General features: G+C 49.1%; 1 protein-coding gene across 5 annotated transcripts in view; it reads right to left on the bottom strand.

Annotated features, from left to right (window-relative positions):
* Positions 1-16878, bottom strand: part of Arhgef7 (Rho guanine nucleotide exchange factor 7) — a 110213-nt gene that overhangs the window by 29799 nt on the left and 63536 nt on the right. For all 5 annotated transcript variants that reach the window (XM_052161961.1, XM_052161957.1, XM_052161958.1 and 2 more), the window contains 4 exons: positions 12884-12972; positions 5437-5531; positions 5107-5202; positions 473-595 (listed from right to left, as the gene is read on the bottom strand). In XM_052161961.1, the coding sequence (XP_052017921.1) occupies positions 473-595; positions 5107-5202; positions 5437-5531; positions 12884-12972 (403 nt within the window). The remainder of the gene's footprint in view (positions 1-472; positions 596-5106; positions 5203-5436; positions 5532-12883; positions 12973-16878) is intronic.

The raw sequence follows: 16878 nt of genomic DNA, 5'->3' as shown, positions 1-16878 counted from the left end.
GTAGGGGGAAGGGAGCTGAGCTTTGAGTTTTCCGAAGCTCAGGTCAGACCCAGTCAGGTCAGACTCAAGAGGAGTGGGGGGATTGGGAGTGGTGTCCTCCCTCTCACCCTCGCCCACTCCTGATGCCTGAGCATCCAGACCTAGAACAACTCACAGTCACCTCTTCAGCACCAAGCTTGTCTGTGTGCCACCATGATTCCACCATGATGATAATGGACTGGACTAAACCTCTGAACTGTAACCTAGCCCCAATTGAAGGTTTTCCTTTGTAAGAGGTGCTGCTGTGGTATCCAACTAAGACACAACCTCAGAACCCTTTTCTTTCACAACCACATGAACCAGCTCTTAAAAGATGTTCAAGGACTCATTTTGAGTTACATAAACATGTCCTTGCTGTGTTTGAACATGCTCCATGAACTAGCTAGAGGACAGAGCTTCCTTCCCTTCTGGCCTAGATGGCTCAACAACAAACCTGTGCTCTGTGAGGACGCTCACAGCAGACGGGTGGTTGGCACAGTAAGCGAGGTACAAGGTCCTCATCTGCGGCATCAGGCTCAGGAAGCAGCCACCAACTCTCTGTTGGGCTTCAGGAGATCTGTGGGTATGATAGACACCATCAGACAGGAAGAAAGCAGCCAGTGGCAGGGGCTCTGTGACTTCTCTGCATGGTATCTATACCCTTCTGACCCTGCCACCCCACAGGCTGGCAGGCTAACCGTCCACAGTGCCCAGATGGTTAGGTCTGACATGCCAGTGACTGACCCACCGAGCCAAGTCCATGTTCTCTATGTGCTAAGAAAATGGCTCCTCAAGCCTCAAATGCTGTACATAAAGTGAGAAAAATACCAAGCCTGGCTGTCTAACTGAGGTACCAAACACGGCCAGCAGGAAGGGAACTCACATGGCTGTCTCTAGAAGCTTCCTACCCATGTAGTAATGAGGATAGCACAAAAGTAGGTAGTAAAGACTCCTCTCACAGCAGATCAAAGGGTGGGAAGTGGCACGGGGTCACAGGCTTCTAAAGTCTAAGCCAACTAGAACCCACTGTGGAGATGCAGAGGAGAGCAATGGTGAGGCGTGGCATGTCAGTCAGTTGGACACAGTGGGGTCACATTCCAGGGTCACTGGGAGCCTGTGGTGCCCTGCCTATCCCACAAGTGTAGGCCTGGGATAGGACAGCATGCTATGGACAAGGCTGAGAGGACCCCCACCTTCCTGTGCCCCAGTAGTGCACAGCCACCAGATTCCTAGCACACAGAGAGCAAAAAGATGTTCTGTAATCTGGGGGGTCTATGACCAAAGCTGCTTCATCAGTGCCTCTAGAGCGTCTGCGGCATGCTGTCTCAGCTCTACACAGCTGCACTGCCGGCTATAGGTCAGCTTCACACGGGTTAGAGACATCTGGGGGAGAGACTCGCTTGGCTGACAAAATCCTCTTTAGGACTGGGCTGCAGAATAGCCTGTAGAGCACTTTCTCAATTAGTGATCAGGTGTGAGTGGTCTCACCCCTAGGCTGGTGGTCCTGGGTTCTCTACAGGGCTCTATAAAAAAGCAGGATGCTAGGGCTGGAGAGATGGCTCAGCAGTTAAGAGCACCGACTGCTCTTCTGAAGGTCCCGAGTTCAAATCCCCGCAACCACATGGTGGCTCATAACCATCCGTAATGAGATCTGATGCCCTCTTCTGGGGTGTCCAAAGACAGCTGTACTTACACATAATAAATAAATAAATCTTTAAAAAAATTTTTAAAAAAGGCTGCACAAGCCAGCAAGGAGCACCCTCCACGGCCTCTGCATCAGCTCCTGCCTCCAGGTTCCCACCTGGTTGAATTCCTGTCTTGGCTTTGCTCAATGGACTGTGTGAATCAGGACATGTAAGCCAAATAAACCGTTTCTCCTTCCCAAGATGCTTTTGGCCACACTATTTCATCACAACAATAGTAACCCTAATTAAGACAGTAGGCAAGGAAGACTGACAAAGACTTTCAAGGAAGGAAGGAAGAAAAAGAAAAGAGCAAAAACTAACAAAATGACACAGGGCTAGAATGAAGGCAGACCAGACTATGTTCGGAAAGCATCAATTTATCTGAGTTATAACTTGCTCCTGAGAAAAAACAAGGACACTGTATCTAAAACCTAAGGCAACTGAGGACTTGAACAGAAGTGACCCAGGGCTGGGATTCAGGACATGGGTGGAAGATTATTACGCATACTTAAAGCTCTGAGATCAATCCCCTGCAAATAAAACATAACACAAAGCAGTGACAGGAAAATAGACAAGTAGACTGTAGGAGAATGGAGTCCTAGGAACCCAGAATAGAAAGCAGTGTACACAACCAAGGTACAGACTGTTGTGCACCACACCAAAGTTCCAAATGGAAAAGACACAAGCGCAGGCAAATCAAAGAAATAACTGTAGGACTGGGCAGAATGGCCAAGGCAGATAGATGCCAGTGTCCACAGAGGAAGTGGCTCCCACACATGGGTGAGCCCTAACCCAGACAGCACGGCATCCCACGTCAGATCCCAGCAGCAGCCACCAGAAGCCACCAGAAGCTGAACTAGCTTCCGAGAGGGCTGAGCAGCTCACAGCTCCCTCACTGCTACACAGACTAAGCACTGGAACCCAGACCCCTGCTGTGTGCCTGCCCAGAGGACACACCCCTTTACAAACAGTCAACAGAGGAAGGGAGGCGCACGCCTCCTGGAAGATGGCTAGGCTGCCACCAGTGGGGGGCGGGGGGGGGGGGGTCAGCTTTGCTCTGCTTTTCCCTCAGGAACCACACCCAGGTCCACAACAGAAGCAACAAGTGCTCTTAACTACTGAGCCATTTCTCCAGCCTCAGGTTTTACTTATTTATTTACCTTCATGTGGCTATCTTAATTGTCTTTCCCGCAGGAAGGAGGAGAGAGCGTATTGTTAGCCCACACTCTGCTCTCAGACAGGTCCTGGCTCTATGTGGATGGCGGAGAGCAGCAGGCAGGTTTGAATCTTTCCTTACCCACCCATCAGGTATCTGGAGGAGGTTGAGCTATGCCACAGAACCATCAAGAGATGTGCCTGGGAAGGTTTGGCTCCCAGCACCCACATGGAGGGAGGCTCACAGACCTCTGTAATTCCAGTTTCAGAGGGAGGCTCTAAGGCCCTCTTCTGACCTCCTCTGACCCCTGGCACACACCTAGAACACATACAAGGAAAACACTCATGCACATAAATAAAATCTAAATATTTTTAACAAAATAAACAAGAGAAAGGCAAGGAGAAAAGAAAGGCAGGTGGAAGTTCCTTGTTTGAATGACACTTCCTGCAGACAATGTCAGGGAGTAGAGGTGACACCCATGGTGACCCGCCTACAGGCAGAGGTGGCAGAGAAGGCCCAGACCCTACCAGGCCATCAGCTGGCTGTGCCTCCCTGTGACTTCATAGGGAGGCCAGGACTAGGAGACTGCAGGAGCCACAGCCGCAGCCACAGCCACCTACAGAGGTTCTGAGAGAGCACACAGAGTCAACAAGGCAGGAACTCCAACTGCAAACCCTGACGCTGTCTCTACAGGCAATCTGCCTTAGGCCACAAACAGACGTGACACTCTGCCTCAAGACAAAAGCAGTTCAAAACTGGGCTTGGGACCTCACCCCAAATCTGCCTTGGCTTCCTAAGGAAGCAGCAGCTCAATTCTCTGTAACTTGATGCTATACACCTATGATCCCACTCACAAAAGACACTGAGGCAGGACAAGCAGGAGCAGAGGTAGCCTGGACTACAGAGATTCAGCTCCAGCCTGATGCCTTATCAAGATCTTGTCTCCATTTTTCTTTTCTTTTCTTTTTTTAATTGTATGTATATGGGTATTTTGCTGGCATATATGCCTCTGTACCTCATGGCTGCCTGTGGAGGCCAAAAAATAGGAGCTGGATCCCTGGAACTGGAGTTACAGATGGTTGTGAGCTGCCATGTGGTTGCTAGGACCAGAACCCAGGGCCTCAACAAGAGCAGCAATAAACTCCAGGCCCTTGTCTCAAAATTGAGGCAAACAGTAGCAGCAGCCTGTACTCTGCAAGGAACAGGAGCTGGTATGTCGGGATAGCTTTTACTACTGGGAGACACGAGTCATTACCACACTGAGTATTTTACTTCAATAACATCCCCACTATCCCCAAAGTGAACAATTTTTGAGGTTCTATTTTAACAGAATGTTGCTTTTTATAATAAAATACAAGGAAATTCTAAACTTCTGCACATCTTATTTGAAACCTTCTCAGACACAATGAAGATTCTCAGAATTTACTTAAAACGTTTTTATACTTGTATACGCATGTGTGTGCACACACTACAGTCCCTGTGGAGAGATCAGAGGTCTCCTATGTAAGTAGGCCCTGGGGATAGACCTCAAGACTTGGAGGCAAGTCATCTCTCTGGCTCCAGAATTAATTTTTTTATAGAAGCAAATTAATAAGCCACAGTTAATATCCCCAGTGAATCATATAAAAGGAATCTTGTCAACTGAAACAGTATGACAGAGGAAAGCTTACAGCCAAAACACATTCTGAGAACACTCAACCACTAAAATTGAGTTAGAAGCAGCTCTAGAGACTCTTGGGGAGCGGGGTGGAGCTGGGGCCGTCATCTTAGACTCATGTAGAGAGAGAGCCAGTCCACTGGCTTTGCATTCTAGCCACTACTCATATCCCCAATTTTATCCTAAATCCTACCTCCCTCAATAGGGTCATTTAAAGGAGTTAATGAATTAGCACACCTGAACCCTGAGGTCGCTGCCTGGCACATGTTAGGCACTCAGTCAATAAAGGGCATACATGAAGAGCAGCCCTGAGCTTATTACTTCGCAAGCCCAAGTCATGCTACCCGTCCATGGGTATTTGCGGGTCAGCTGCGGTCAGCTTAAACTCTCGCCCTCCTGATGTCTTCCACAGACTAACAACAGTGTCATAAAACCCAGCCAGACTAATTCACAGCTCCTACTACAAAACTACCTAAAGAAAAAACTAGCTTTTATCTTCAGAACTATTAATTTTAAAATTGTATTAAACTTGATGCTTTCGATAGCAACTAAACACATATGTGTTCGCAAGCCCTCAGCCGTTTACTTACTTTGTACATTCTTCTAGGGACTGTACAAGCACTTGCTGGAAGGAAGATATTTCCTCTAGATTTCCCATTAAATATGAAGTATTTGCTGAACTCAACCTAAGGCCAAGAAAAACCAAAGTAGAAGACTGTCAGTGGTCTGTCACCTACCACCAAGCATTACTGAGGGCATTACTGAGAGCATTACCTAGTCTGACAACCACGATCTGTGCCTGCAGCGAGCAGGCACTCTGACCTCCACCCACCACCTCCCCCTCCTCCCTGCTCTGCAAAGACAGACTGAGGGGAACCAGCCGGCAGGCAGGCAGCACACACTTGTTCTGGCCAACTTACTTCTCACTGGTCTGTAGTGGCCGCAGGTAGGTGGACAGCACAGACTGCAGCTCCTTAGAATACTCATGTTCTGTTTCCAGGATGTTCTGTAGCACCTGTGGTGAGTAATGGACGGTCACTCACACATCAAGAGGCATCTGACACAGGTTATAAGCTCAACCACGCCATCGAGCAAGTCACACTTTGCTGCTGACATGCAGTACTAACGTGACACACTGACTGGTATTACTCTTCAGTGTTGTTAACCACTAACCCTAGGCGATGAGTTATGAAGGCCAGAGGTCTAACTTTGACTTACTGGCAACAGGCATGCCTAGATTTTGTGAAAGCACATTTCCTCCTTGGACAAGCAAGGCCAGGTGTACTTAAATTACAAAGGACAGACTGTAGACAGTTTCAAAGCACCTATGGGCAGATGTGTCTCTAAAATGTTGTATGGTGCAGAAAAAGCCACCACCAAGTACCACACACAAGAATCATCCAGCTAGTCTGAGAGCAGAAAACCAACAATGACTGGCAGAGGAGAGTGGGGGACAGACTGGCTCCGAACTCTAACCTCGGCACAGGCGGGCTGCCTGGGTCAGCGTACCTGCTCACTGAGCTAGATCAACGCAGTCGCTCTTGTGCGGCTGAGCGTCCCTAAGCAAAGCAGCCCAAACTCAAAGCAACCAAAGAGCATTAAACTCTTAATTTAAGCACTACCATGATGCCGTGGGGTTTACACTTTGGACCATTTCAGAGTTTGAGTTTAGGAATGTACAAACCCCGTGAAGTCTATGCAAATGTCCCCCAAACTCCAGAATCCAACAAAGTTCTGGTTCCAAGCACTGAGGTAATGCACACTTAACCTACATATAAGACATATCCCAATTTAATACATAAACTTTATCCTTGACTGGATTTAAAAAGCTGAAATAAACATGTGGGAAACAGAGACTTTCATCAGACCAGACAATGTGTCATCAGACAGTGATGCCCTGGACCATCCCTCACACAACATGCATGGAAGATAGATGGCCTGTGAAAGCAAAAAATCTTTAGACATGTATTTGTCTCAAGGATAGCAGAGTAAGTATAAACTAACTCTAAAATTTAAAAAGTTCCAAATAGCATATATTAATATAACAAATTTAGCAAAAGCTACTAAACTCCTAAAATTTCCAGACAAATACAGCTCCAAACAGTTGAACTTAAACAAATGCTTCCCAGGAGAAGCCACCAACAGCACAGGCACCTGGCTAGCAGGACGGAAGGTATGGAGTTCCTAAAGGTCAAGAGTTACAAGCACTGGCAGCCAATCAACAGACACCTGCCCTGCACCTAGCAGCTAACTTAGGGCACAGTACTCTTTAATCCCTGGAAAACATGCCCTTTATTTGGGCCTGGTACACATACCTGTTGTCTCGATCAGTTAGGAGGCTGAGGCAGGATAATTACAAAGTTAAGGGTTGCCCTACCTCTGAGGCAAGTTCAAAGCCAGCAAGAGTAGCAAAGGGCAAATAGCATATGCTGTTTCCAAATAAACGAAGGGGAGGGAGGAGGGGCAGGGGAGGGGAATGGGTAGGAGATGGGACAGAGGGGCAAGAACTAGGAACATAGTCCCTGGTAGGCCAAGTCCCTGAAATTAAGACCCAGGACGCCTCCCCAACCCACACCCCTAATACACACACAGTTTCCTTTTCAAAGCAGCTAGTTCCTTCCATGTTCAACACCTGGTGAACTGCAAAGCCAAAAAGTGACAGTGGGTCCCTCTGTCACTGGCCCCATAAGACAGCTCCAGGCCTAAAGGGTGGAAATCACAGATACATACAGGGGCCCCCACCAGAAAGGGAAGTCCCTTCCCAGCCCTTTCCATGCCACCGTCTAAACCACCAGGGCTGTTTCAACATGGTCACACCGTGCGCGCGCTTTCTGAGCACTTCTGAATACATGTGCTTGCTGCCTCACAAAGCCCCCACACACGTGCCTCGTACCTCATCCCAGACAGCAAGGGGTGGTCAGGACGGCACACTTGACTCTCTGATCGTGATTTCTGATGGTCTGACTGAGTGCAAACACTTGAGCTGAACTTCCCAAGCACCACCTGACTGCTCTTCTGCTCAGTCTGTCTCTGTAGATTCAAAGGAGCCCAAGCAACTGAAGCGTCACAAGCAGCTTACACACTCAACCCCAAGATGGAACACCACAGGCTCTGTCTCCGCAGATGCCCAACTCTGGCGTCCTCCTGAATGGACTTATTCATGGAGACAGCTGGGCGACAGCCAGGAGGGGGAGGGACAGTGCAGGGAGTTCATTCCTTTGTGGGGAAATCTAGATGGTGCACCCAAATCGACAATGTCCTGCTATGACACTCACTGAACGCAAGTGTCGAAGGCCTGGTGAGAGAACAGCCCTGACTGCAGAGACCGCTCCAGACAGTCGTGTAAACCAGACACCGTTCTCAACAGGCAACAGAACAAGGGGCAGTCCCCAGAAGCCTTGGGTCTGAAGAGAAAAGGATCGTCCCAGGATGTGTAAGGGAAGCTCTACACCAATGCTGCCGTTCAGGGAGGGGCGGCTGGAGATGTGAGCAGGGCCCACCCTGCAAACCTAATACCCCCCCCCAAGGTGATGAGCAAACAAGAACACTGCTAGAGTCCTGGTGCAGACCCCAGGACACCGCGCCTTCCTCAGCCGCAGCCTGAACACAGCCGTGCAGATGCACACCAAGGTTTCCCAAGGGAATGCCCACAGCTTCACAGAAGCAAGCTCATCACCACGCCGCCCCACTCCAACTACTGACCAGCACTACACACTACTTGCAGACACCTACTGAGTCTTTGACACACTCCAGAAGACAGGTGAGACGCGCTGGTGTCTGCTTGGGAACACAGAGCCACATACCCACTCACCTGCCTACAACAGTGCCTCCCACCCCCTGCCCACAGTGCTTTTTGACCTAGGTAGCCTCATCACTCTACCTGACACTAGCCTCACCTCTCCTCCTCTTTGCGCCTCAGGCACATGCTGGCTGCTGCAGGACCCCATGGACCTCACCCCAGTAGGCACAGCTCCATCACACCATGCCTGGGAACCCAGAATTCAGCAGTGTTCAGGGAGATGCAGACTTTGTGACCCACAATGCTGAGGAAGGCTAAAGGAAAAGCCCCAGGCGGCATGGCTGGCTGAGTCACGAGGCACAGAGCTGTCCAGTCAAACAACAGTGCCACCCAGGAGGGCGGGCACCCTCAGCAGCCACACAAACATCCCTAAGACCTTCCGCCCTGAAACAAATCAACTCCCACACTGTGCAGACACAGGCGCTGGCTTCATGGGAGGTGGTTAAAGAAACACTTGGCATCTCAGACTTGACATGTCCTGTGTGTCCCTTAAAAATAACTAGTCTACAGGGCTAGAGGTATAGCTCTGGGACAGAATGCCTTGTGAGGGAGGCCTGTGCTCCATCCTCAGCACTATAAAAATGTTGAAACATCTATAAAATAACTGACTGGTATATAAGAACACTAGGCATTATTAGGTCATTGCCTTAAGATCCTCCCAAAGATCACCATAAACTAAACTCAAATGTTCACAGTATAAGCCTAGTTTATGTACAAGGGCAAGTGAAATGATACATCTATCCTATCCTGAAGTCTCCACTCTGCCAACCACCCCCACCACACACGTCCATGGAATTCAATCTTTTGTTGTGTTTGTGTTTTTGTGTGCATGTGTGCGTGCATGCGGATGCGCACACACGTGAGGTTTCTGAGATGGAGAAGAAACCTGGACCTCACGACTCAACCACAGAGACTAGCTCACTAGTGAGCTCTAGGGAGCAACTGTCTCCCCTCCCTTCTTATGGATGCTGGGGAGTCAAACTTAGGGCTCATGCTTCCACAGAATGTCTTGCCTTTAATAACTTCTTGACATCTAGAGCCTACTTAACTGCCAGACAAGTGCTTTAGTATCCACACTGCCAGTCCAGTCTATCTGAGTTTTCGAAATGTGAATTGCTAAATTGGACTCTAGTCACAATTTAGTGTCTGACAAGCAGTCTGTGTGCTCTGTGAGCAAGAAAGTAGTGGCAAAATAAGCAGCTGGGAAGGCTCCTGCTGGCTCTGTAATTCTAGGGGGACAGCAGGGACCCACTCTGACATTACTGAGTGAGCAGTCTGAGGGCAATCTCCACTGTCATCCCGGGAGATGAGCTTCTGGGCTTGACAAAGGGTGACTCATGACTGGGCTAAGGAGATGGGAAGGCTTGCCCACTGTGGGTGGTACTGTTCTCTGAGCTGGGATCCTAGGCTGCAGATGAAGGAAACAGGACATAAGCACGGGCATTCACCACTCTCTCCTGACCAGAACTCAGCACACTAGCTGCTTCTAACTGCTTTCCGACTTCCTCTCCACGCTGGGGTGTAACCTGACCCTGTGGGCCAAAATAAGCCCTTCTTTAAGATGCTTTTGTCAGGCATTTCACAAGAACAGAAAAAGAAACTGAGACAATATCTTGATTTACACTTGCCTTTAATAATCTCCTGACATCTAGAACCTACTTAATTGACAGACAGGTGTGCTTTAATATCCACCTTTTAAAGCAAATAGTTTTACCACAGTATTCCTAACTCAGGACTCTACAAGGTTTGGGAGAGACATTTCTTCCAGATGTTAAGGTCTGACCAGATAAAAAGCTGAGAGATACAGCTCAGAGACTATAGCACTGGCTGCTCTTCCAGATGACCTGGGTTCAATTCCCAGCACCCATCACAACTGTCTGTAACTCTGGTTCAAGGAAATCTAACACCCTCACACAGACATACATGCAGGCAAAAAACCAATGCATATAAAATAAAAATAAATACTTTTAAATAAGAAAATAACATTTAAAAAAAGATTTACCAGACAAAAGTGGGTCCAAAGAATCCATGTCAACAGAGTAGTGTTCGGGGCCACAGCCGTCCACTCACATCACCCCCTCTGTGCTGCTCGGTTAGGCACTAGTTATATGGACTCAGACACAGCTGTACTCCAACCCCAGGCCAGCAGCTCACTGTCTATAGCTAGCCACCCAGCCTCCTGCTCTTATATAAAGGAATCGTCCTGGGTTAGGGCAATTCTGAGTTAGGTAATGAGGAACACTGCCTACCCATCACCTGACACACCCAGTCACCAACACTGTCACTTGAGGCTTCTCTTTGAGGGACTTTTTAAAGTCAGGAGGTCTCTGACATTCTCCGGGGTTAGGTTAACTCCCTCTCCCTTCCTCCCTTCCTTCCTCACTCCCTCCCTCACTCCCTCCCTTCCTCCCTCCCTCACTCCCTCCCTCCCTCACTCCCTCCCTTCCTCCCTCCCTCCCTCCCTCCCTTCCTCACTCCCTCACTCCCTCCCTTCCTCACTCACTCACTCACTCACTCACTCACTCACCATGCTGGGCTCCTGGTGTCACCTGAAACTGCAGTCTGTGTCACTCTGGCCCACATAACACAAGCAATTACACAGAAACAGCAGGGAGAAAATGTGCTGGAGGAGCTGGCAGGTGGCCAACTTTCCCAGAAACTGCGCTAGGTCAGGAGAAGTGAGGCACTCCCAGAAGAGGCAGGGGCTCAGCTGCAGGCCTCAAAGCTCCCCTGTCAGACTCCCAGGGTCCTAGGATGAGAATGTCCATCACTGTCCCGTGTGCAGATGTTCAGTCCCCAGTAAGGATTAGGAGGCATGGCCTTGTTGAAGAAGGTGTATTACTGGAGGCAGGCAGGCAGGCACTGAGGTTCCAAAGGCCATGCCGGTTCATGTGAGCCTCCCCTCTCTCCTCCTCTCATTCCTTTGTCTTCCTTCTTGAGGATCAGGGGTAAGCACTCAGCTGCTGCTCCAGTGCCTGCCTGCCTGCCTGCCACCAAGCTCCTCACAGACTGTGGCCCTCTGAACTGGGAACACAGTAAAGAGTCCCTTTGTCATCTGCCTTGATCAAAGTGTATTTTCAAAGAAACAGAAAATTACTAGAGATGTGTGATATAAAAGAGATCTTCATCAAAGTGAAAGGCAAATGATCAGATGAAGCCAGCCCTGGGCTGGCAGCCTGCACCAGCACTCAGGAGGCTGCAGGGAGCAGGCGAAGCTCACTGTCACTCAGGAACATAGGAGACAGCACGGAAGCGTCTCCCAGCTTCCAATAACGTGTCTGCTTTAGACACTGGTAGTTTACGACTCTCAACTGCACCCATCACTCAGTCTGCAGAAGGGAAAGCCAGCCTGCATTCTTTCCACACTAGACATCACAGTCACTTCCTTCAGCAACCCAGTGTGCTCAGAGGGAAGCCTGCTAAGTGAGCAGACTCCAGTGATGAGTGAGGACACATCCCAGACCGCTGAGGGTCCTGGAGTAGGGCATCCCAGTCCTGACTGGATCCTAATGGGAGCGATGCCTGTCACCATGCCATGGGTGGAGCCAGCAGTTTCACTGTCAGGATACATCAAGTTCAGACAAAGTAGGTCTTGTCACAAGCATGCCTCTTATAACTGCATGAGCCATCCAGTCACTGGGCTAGGATCTCATGAGCTCACCAGGATACCTGCCTACAAACAGAATCTGCCACACATTTTCTTTCTAAATGTGCTGCCTGGTTCCATGGAAACCTCTACAGGACTTCAGCAGGCACCCAGAGGCTAATCACAAACTCTCTTCACATTGCGCTGCCAATGCTAGCAAACAGAAGCTCATCTCCCAACCACTCTGCAGCTAAGCAGCAAGGACAGTTAGGGCCAGAACATGTACGCCTTCCACTACACCACAGCATCAGCCCCTTAGCTGGGCTGCCAGCACCACGATGTGCAGTGAAGAGCTGAGTGTAGCCACAGGAACCTCTTCAGGTGCAGGAACCTGACCTGACAGCACACTTATCACACACCAGTTTCAGCCACACAGATGAAGGCCAGCCAGACCAGAGCAGGACAGTCAAGGACACCACATCATAAACAACACCTGTCTACTGTTCAAAGATGCTAGAGCAGTGGTTCTCAACCTGTAACACAATTCCTTATGTTGTGATGATCCAACCATAAAATTATTTTGTTGCTACTTCATAACTGTAATTTGCTACTGTTATGAATTGTAATCTGTGTTTTCCAATGGTCTTAGGTGACCCCTGTAAAAGAGTCACAACTCACAAACTGAGAACCACTGGCTAGATGATGCCTCTAACTCCATGTACATTGATACAGACATAGAAATCTTAAGAAAGACAAGAGCAAAAAACGAAACAAACTAGAACCTATAAAACTAAAGGGTATCTAATCCATTCCTACCGGTCCTATTGGCCCCTGAAGTAAAGATTTTAAATCATGCACTACACCTTTTTAGGCCTTACTTTTAAATACTCAACAGTCGTAGCAGCAGATGTGACAAGACAGCAGACCTGTGTGTGCAGCATGTGCTTCTCAGACATGTGAGATTCTGCCTACGGTTACTCACCACGTTGTAATAGCTCTTGTTGATGGCAGTCGTGTCAAACCCTTTGGGAGGGCTCTTCAAGGTCCCTGACTTGGGTGACACAGGCTTCTCTGCAATTAAAAAAGTAGAAGCATGCTTTATTGGTCAAAGCCAAGGTAACAATCACACCAGGCCTACACGACACAGCCTCACCTAAAAGCCAACCCAAGAGAGCAGGTGCAGGAAGGGCCTCGCTCAGCCATTGAGGATCAGACCAATTTCTCACGCTGGGAACCCAAGGTCACAGAGCCATGGGCTCGGCTACTGCACACCTTCACCTCCCGCCCCCATTCTCCCAGGCTAGGGTGGAAGCAACTCAAAATTACACTTGGCAGTGCCAGGAAAAGTTCAGTTACACCTACAGCTTCACAGGGTCATAAATATAAAATGTTCCCCAAGCAGAATTAGAGAAATGTTAGCAGGCATATAAGGATCTCAAAACACCAAGACCCACAGCTCTGGGAATTCCACACACTAAAACAGTGGCAGGTGACAGGCTGCTAAACAACCAACACATGTGTAGACACAAAGAGGGAAGAAAAGATACGCTCGGCAAAGGACTCTGCCTGTGCCTGCAGCACACTGGTAAATGGTCCATGCTTAGGACGCTGCCGCCTGACACCATCCACAGATTCCCTACTCTCCTGGGAGAAGGCATGTAAGCAGCAGTGTTCTGTGGTGTTTGTCTGTCCGTAGCTAGCAGGGCTTCCATGCTATGTCCCTTTCTTGCTCTCTGGGATGGGGGGGTCTACCTGCCACTGTTCTACTGGGGAAGGGATCCACCTCAGGGATGATGGGCTGAGGTAGATGGTCTGCTTGTTGATAGCTCTGTAAGGTAGCTGGAAGATACGGGTCATCTAACGCTGGCTCTGTGGGATGGGCTGGGGGAGGGTATACCTGCCACTGCTTCTTTGGGGGAAGGGGTGGATCCACTGGTCTCAGGGATGATGGGCTGTGGCAGACTGTCTGTTGTTGGTTCTGCGAGGTAGCTAGACAATATATGCAATCTAGCACTGGTTCTGTGAGTCCATCTCACCATCACTGACTCTCCGGGTCAGAATGGGAGATACACTGCCACATTTTCACCCCAGATCCGCAGATTACTGCCTCCCTGTAATAATCCCGCTGTGTGAATTCTGGTCACTGAGCAGAGGGATTCTCTCCCTGAGTGTGAGGTGGCACCTGTCCTGTCTCTCTCATGCTCTGTCCACACTTCCTCCCTCTACCATCTCATAGCACCAGGCTCTCAAGACCCAACATTCCCAGGCTACAGATCCTAAAACCACACTGCCTGCCTGGTACCCCACAACAGCAACCCACACTGCCTGCCTGGTACCCCACAACAGCAACCCAAACTGCCTGCCTGGTACCCCACAATAGCAACCCAAACTGCCTGCCTGGTACCCCACAACAGCAACCCAAACTGCCTGCCTGGTACCCCACAACAGCAACCCAAACTGCCTGCCTGGTACCCCACAACAGCAACCCAAACTGCCTGCCTGGTACCCCACAACAGCAACCCACACTGCCTGCCTGGTACCCCACAACAGCAACCCCAACTGTTCACAGATAACTCGTGAGCTTTAACCTTGGGTCCCCACCGTGGGCCTGCCTGCCCAGATGGTCATGCAGTACCTCACTGTCAAGTTTTCCCAAACAGGTGAAAGTTTGAAGAAATAACAAAACAGAAGGCATTCTCTCTGGTTGGAAGAGCTCTGCCTATAGGATTGAACAGCACCCCGGAGAAACAAGTTTTCTAAGTGTAAGTAAACAAAGAGGAACCCAGTGCTTCTGGCTGAGGCCCATCCTTTCCACGGGCAGACTTGTGAGACACTTTGTCTCCATGGTAGCAGTGACTTAAGCCTGAAAAATCTGGAGTCTAGGCGAGGGTACAAGGTGGTAAAGTGTGACCTCTGACCCTGAACCCTGAAGAAAGCACACCTGTGAGCTCATGGACCAGCACAGGAGTTTACAAACCTAACAGCAAAGCCAAGAATTTCTAAGTTCTCCTCTCTCTTATTTAAACCCCAGAAGGCATCACCTAGTCAATAAAATTCAGTATTTACTGCAAGAACCAAGAGAAAATTTTCACAATGAAGTTGCAGGCTATAATGTTAATGAACAAGAACCAGAAAGAGTAGGTCAGCTGTCTTCTCCCTGAGGAGTTACAGAGCAAAGGAGGATGGGAAGTCTGGGACCATGTGTCCTCACACATCTTACTGTCAGTTCTCAAAAGGCTACAAGCCATGTCCATGGCGCCCCATGGCCAGAGAGGCTGCAGTCAACCTCACCAAGCTCTGCTAGAAGCAAGCAGTTACAGCAAGAGGACCCAGCGCCACTCCTCACTCCAACAGTGTCCACACACACAGTGTCAGCACAGATGTGTGTGTGAAAGACACAGAGAGACAGGCCCAAAGGATAGAGTTCACAGCACTCTAAGGGAGAGGAAGGGAGGGGAGGGGAGAGGACAGGAGGGGAGGGGAGAGGAGGGGAGGGGAGAGGAAGGGAGAGGAGGGGAGAGGAGGGGAGGGGAGAGGAGGGGCAGATTTATCCTGGACCCAGAACAGTAAGCAGAGCAGGACCTTTTGATCCTGCAATCACGGTAAGCAGCCTTGATGCTTCTATTAACTGGCCCAGAGACTGCGAGGAAGGACACTGAGCACACGCTGCATGTGGACATGATCCCCTTAGAGCAGCTGGGCAAGCATCAAACTCCATGTCAAACAGGACCTCTAAGCACTTGACCACTGGCGTCTGTTCTCAGCAGCTGGGTCTGCCCTAGGATGGTCACCTGGGCCACAAGCACAGCATCATGCTGACTACACATGACTGTGCTCCACACTCATTCTGTAACAGTAAACTGAGAACCACTGACCCCCAGAACCTCCTGTCTCCTCCTCCCTTATCCCCTGAACTGAGGGGTATAAGTGTGTGTGTTAATCATGCATACCGTCTCTGTGGATAAAACACAATAACCCATACATATTACATATCCAAAAGTGGTGCGCATAAAAGCTGCATGGTAACTGTGTGCCTGCTGTAGCACTGACCATACCAGAAGCTACACATGAAGGCCTGCCAACTAGCCTCACAGACTCCTGGACCGGCCTGTGCTGGAAAGTTTATCAACCTGACACAAGCTAAGGCCATCAGGAAAGCTAAATTCTCATTAAAGAAACTGCTTCCATCCACTGAGTAAGCGGCTCCCCTCCATGCCCTCCGCTTCAGTTCTTGCCTCCAGGTTCCTTCCCTGTTAGAGATCCTGCCGTTATGGTTAGAATGCCTAACACAATAGTCCTTTACTTCCCCAAGTTAATTTGGTCATGGTCTGTGTTCAAAGAGAAACTACTGAAAACCAGCCAAGTCTCACCACATGAGGGAGACGTCAGTTGCTCTCTTCCTTTCCCAGAGAGGCAAGGCAGATGAGAGGTGAGGGAGAAAACGTCTTTCAGAAGCAGCCTTTGGCTTCTCTGTTTGTACAAAAGCTGTAAATCAAACCAAAACAGGATGCAGAAGGAGAAGGTTCAGCCGAGGAAATGGACGCGGGCTTCTGTTCAGTGAGGAGTGACCCATGAGCCAGTCAGGGCACTCAAACTGGCAACTTTGTGCCAACGATAAATTACAAAGGGAATCCAATCCCACAATTAAAATACCAAATAAACTATTGGAAAATACAATACCAAACTGTGACTGTCTAACTCTAGGATTCAACTGCTGGCTACAAATACATTGTTGAAATGGTTTTTTATAATGTGTTTTCACACCAGTCTGCCTGAACTACCAATATTTAGAATCAGCCTGACTTAGCTTTTCTTACAATCAACTCATATTAAGAGAATACTGTAAGCAGGAGCTATTCCCCAAAGAGGCTACTCTCCTGTCTCATTGTCAAGTAGAGGACATTCAGCATAACACTAATATGCAAAACTGTGGTATTTCTTTTTTTTGTTTGTTTGTTTTTTTTTTTGAACTGTGGT

Source organism: Apodemus sylvaticus, chromosome 18, assembly GCF_947179515.1.
Source record: "Apodemus sylvaticus chromosome 18, mApoSyl1.1, whole genome shotgun sequence".
Taxonomy (NCBI): Eukaryota; Metazoa; Chordata; class Mammalia; order Rodentia; family Muridae; genus Apodemus; species Apodemus sylvaticus.
The sequence above is the reverse complement of the archived record's forward strand: the minus strand, read 5'-3'. Positions and strand labels throughout refer to the sequence as shown.